This window comes from Prionailurus viverrinus, unplaced genomic scaffold (assembly GCF_022837055.1).
Source record: "Prionailurus viverrinus isolate Anna unplaced genomic scaffold, UM_Priviv_1.0 scaffold_35, whole genome shotgun sequence".
Lineage (NCBI taxonomy): Eukaryota > Metazoa > Chordata > Mammalia > Carnivora > Felidae > Prionailurus > Prionailurus viverrinus.
In genome coordinates, this window is record NW_025927605.1 from 3637416 (window position 1) to 3642282 (window position 4867).

Sequence of the window (4867 nt, forward strand, 5' to 3'; positions counted from 1 at the left end):
CCCATTAATAAAAGAAAAGATAAGAACCATATGATCCTGTCCATTGATGCAGAAAAAGTATTTGACAAAATTCAGCATCCTTTCTTAATTAAAAACCCTCGAGAAAGTCGGGATAGAAGGAACATACTGAAACATCATAAAAGCCATCTATGAAAAGCCCACAGCTAATATCATCCTCAATGGGGAAACACTGAGAGCTTTCCCCCTGTGATCAGGAACATGACAGGGATGTCCACCCTCACCACTGTTGTTTAACATAGTGTTGGAAGTGCTAGCATCAGCAATCAGACAACAAAAGGAAACATCAAACATCAAAATTGGCAAAGATGAAGTCAAGCCTTCACTTCTTGCAGATGACACGATATTATACGTGGAAAACCCGAAAGACTCCACCAAAAGTCTGCTAGAACTGATACATGAATTCAGCAGAGTCGCAGGATACAAACTCAATGTACAGAAATCAGTTGCATTCTTATACGCTAATAATGAAGCAACAGAAAGACAAATAAAGAAACTGATCCCATTCACAATTGCACCAAGAAGCATAAAATACCTAGGAATAAACCTAAACAAACATGTAAAAGATCTGTATGCTGAAAACTATAGAAAGCTTACGAAGGAAATTGAAGAAGATATCAAGAAACGGAAAAAGATTCCTTGCTCATGGATTGAAAGAATAAATATTGTTAAAATGTCAATACTACCCAAAGCTATGTACACATTCAATGGAATCCCAATCAAAATTGCACCAGCATTCTTCTCAAAGCTACAACAAGCAATCCTCAAATGTGTATGGAACCACAAAAGACCCCGAATAGCCAAAGTAATTTTGAAGAAGAAGACCAAAGCGGGAGGCATCACAATCCCAGACTTTAGCCTCTACTACAAAGCTATAATCATCAAGACAGCACGGTATTGGCACAAAAACAGACACATGGACCAATGGAATAGAATAGAAACCCCAGAATTAGACCCACAAACGTATGGCCAACTAATCTTTGACAAAGCAGGAAAGAATATCCAACGGAAAAAAGACAGTCTCTTTAACAAATGGTGCTGGGAGAACTTGACAGCAACACGCAGAAGGATGAAAGTAGACCACTTTCTTACACCATTCACAAAAATAAACTCAAAATGGATGAAGGACCAGAATGTGAGACAGGAAACCATCAAAACCCTAGAGGAGAAAGCAGGAGAACACCTCTCTGACCTCAGCCGCAGAAATTTCTTACTTGACACATCCCCAAAGGCAAGGGAATTAAAAGCAAAAATGAACTATTGGGACCTCACGAAGATAAAAAGCTTCTGTACTGCAAAGGAAACAATCAACAAAACAAAAAGGCAACCAATGGAATGGGAAAAAATATTTGCAAATGACATATCGGACAAAGGGCTAGTATCCAAAATCTATAGAGAGCTCACCAAACTCCACACCCGAAAAACAAATAATCCAGTGAAGAAATGGGCAGAAAACATGAATAGACACTTCTCTAAAGAAGACACCCAGATGGCCAACAGACACATGAAAAGATGCTCGACGTCGCTCCTCATGAGGGAAACACAATCAAAACCGCACTGAGATACTACCTCACGCCAGTCAGAGTGGCAAAAAGGAACAAATCAGGAAACTATAGATGCTGCCGAGGATGTGGAGAAACGGGAACCCTCTTGCACTGTTGGTGGGAACGCAAACTGGTGCAGCCTCTCTGGAAAACAGTGTGGAGGTTCCTCAGAAAATTAAAAATAGATCTACCCTATGACCCAGCAATAGCACTGCTAGGAATTTACCCAAGGGATACAGGAGTGCTGATGCACAGGGGCACTTGTACCCCAATGTTTATAGCAGCACTTTCAACAATAGCCAAATTATGGAAAGAGCCTTTAAATGTCCACCAACTGATGAAAGGATAAAGAAATTATGGTTTATATACACAATGGAATACTACACGGCAATGAGAAAGAATGAAATATGCCCTTTTGTGGCAACATGGATGGAACTGGAGAGTATTGTGCTAAGTGAAAAGACTGTTATGCTAAGTGAAATAAGTCATACAAAGACAGATACCATATGTTTTCACTCTTATGTGGATCCTGAGAAACTTACCAGAAGACCATGGGGGAGGGGAAGGGAAAAAAGAAAGGTTAGAGAGGGAGGGAGCCAAAAGATAAGAGACTCTTAAAAACTGAGAACAAACTGAGGGTTGGTGGGGGGGTGGGGGGGTGGGAGGGAGGGGTGGGTTCGTGATGGGTATTGAGGAGGGCACCTGTTGGGATGAGCACTGGGTGTTGTTTGGAAACCAATTTGACAACAAATTTCATATTAAAAAAAGAATAAGAAACAAAAATAAAGCAATGTCTTCCACAAGATAAGAGCATCTGGAGAAATAAAACCAAACATACATGACACCAAGGTTAACACTTCATGAACTATGAAGCATGGCAGTGATGGGAACCATACAGATAATTGTCTGCCACGGTTGTAGGGTAGAGGACGTGATCCAAGGTAGAAACATCCAACAAAATCCAGTCCAGTGGCTAGAAATCAGCAACGTCATATAAATATACAGCCGTCCCTTTTGCTCAAAACTGCCCCACAAAAGAGGGCCTTTTCTTCTTGTCACATGCAGATCATTACTCATGCCACTGACCATTGGAAGAAATGCACCACCAAAAATAGGACGGCCCTTATCCTACCCGCTAGGGGATACAGGAGGGAGAGTACGAAATGTAATTGCAAATGCCACCTATCACGTGACAGCCCACGGTGGAGGAAGATGAGGAGAAAGTGGTCAGGAAGATGCCAGTGGGTGTGAATCAGGAGGAAACACAGACCAGAGAGAATTCATCACATCGAGAAAAGAAATTTTGTTTCCCACAAGTTTAAACCATTACATGCACAAACAATATTGTGTAATTTGATAATTACTTAATATTAGGTAAACAAACACAAGGAAGATGTGTTGACAACTCACCATGGACGGACACTATATAAGAGGCCATGGCACCAGGAGACGTCAGACTCAAGCCCCTCACTCTCCTGGAAACCATCCCAGAACTTCCACCCTCTGACACCATGGTCAACTCCTGTTGTGGCTCCGTCTGCTCTGACCAGGGCTGTGGCCAGGAGACTTGTTGCCGCCCCAGCTGCTGCCAGACCACCTGCTGCAGGACCACCTGCTGTCGCCCCAGCTGCTGTGGCTCCAGCTGCTGCCGCCCCTGCTGTGGGGGTTCCAGCTGCTGTGGCTCCAGCTGCTGCCAGCCTTGCTGCCGCCCCACCTGCTGCCAGACCACCTGCTGCAGGACCACTTGCTGCCGCCCCAGCTGCTGTGGTTCCAGCTGCTGCAGGCCCAGCTGCTGCATCTCTAGCTGCTGCCGGCCCTGCTGTGGGGGTTCCAGCTGCTGTGGCTCCAGCTGCTGCCAGCCCTGCTGCCGCCCCACCTGCTGCCAGACCACCTGCTGCAGGACCACCTGCTGCCGCCCCACCTGCTGTGTGTCCAGCTGCTGCCGCCCCTGCTGTGGGGGTTCCAGCTGCTGTGGCTCCAATTGCTGTGGCTCCAGCTGCTGCCAGCCTTGCTGCCGCCCCACCTGCTGCCAGACCACCTGCTGCCGGACCACCTGCTGCCGCCCCACCTGCTGTGTGTCCAGCTGCTGCCGCCCCAGCTGTTGCTAGGCCCCCTGCCACCACCCACCAACCTGCTCTAGTGGCTCTTGCTGCTGCTGAGTGCCCTGACCTGCACCCTGCTGTTTTCGTCAGCCAATCTCCTTCATGTCGTCCAACGGGGAGCTGAATCATGTGAGGCCAACTGTAAAACCTCAATTCCCAGTGATTTTCAACTGGTTGGCCTTGGAATATACCTCCCTACCACCCACTCCCTCCTCACCTCCTTGTTACTAACTCCACCGCAAATCACTACAAAGATTGTATTATCTGATATAGGTTAACGTGCCACTCTGATTGATGTATCACCTACTGCCAGATTTTCTAATATGGAGATGTTTCTGTATATCAAATAAATCTTGATTTTCCAGGCATAAATATAAGAAATCGTGTCTCGTTCTTTTTCCTTCTTCAATGGTCACCCTTAGCTGTCAGGTCTTCTATTCTCTGCACAACGAGCAGATCATAGCAGGCGATTTCAGGATTTTCACTTCTATCACCTCGGCGCTTCCCACGCAAACAGTGTAGGATGGTGGCTTGCAGCAAGCACCTGGAACTCTGCGGAGGGCTCAGTCTACGTGAAGGAACGTATATCACAGGACAGAGCAGGGAAGGCAAGTGCCTGGGAGAAGCGTTCGAAAGGTGGCCAGTAGTTGGTGGATAAGTGCTCTGGCCTCTTTCCCCTTGAGTGGGCGTGTGAGACCAGAGGGCCTCAGTAGCACTGAACGAACCCCTGATGCCCACAAGACTCACCTGCTCTTGAAATCAACCTGGATTGGTTTCCACCCTTCCCTGGATCACTTCACAGTATCCCTAGAGCACTACTTGGGACCACCTCCCAGACAAACTACTTGGTCTCAAGCCTCTGTTTTGAGCTCCGACCCTGAGGTCGACCTGACACCAGTGTTCCAAGTCTCAGTAACAGTGCCTTCAAACATTTCCCTATGATATGAACGGTCACTGGGTGACACTGTGGGCTCTCGACCTCATTCTCCGCTGAACCACTGAATCTTTTCATAGGATGTTGTTTCTTCTCACAGTTTGTGCACACTTGGTTTTAGACTTCCTGTGTCCAATTCTTGGAAGATCACATATCCCAAAGGACCGCCGACACTCCCACGAATAAAACAGCTCACCATGTTAGGAAGTGTCTCTCTCAAGGAGGCTATGCTTGAGGCGGACCGCACCAAACTGCGATTCTCACGTTGC

General features: G+C 46.6%; 1 protein-coding gene across 1 annotated transcript; it reads left to right on the forward strand.

The window, feature by feature from the left end:
* Window positions 1-3073: 3073 nt before the first annotated feature.
* On the forward strand, window positions 3074-3670 carry LOC125158568 (keratin-associated protein 4-3-like). The gene has a single exon (XM_047845822.1). The coding sequence runs from the start codon at window positions 3074-3076 to the stop codon at window positions 3668-3670; it is 597 nt and encodes a 198-aa protein (XP_047701778.1).
* The last annotated feature ends 1197 nt before the right edge of the window (window positions 3671-4867 follow it).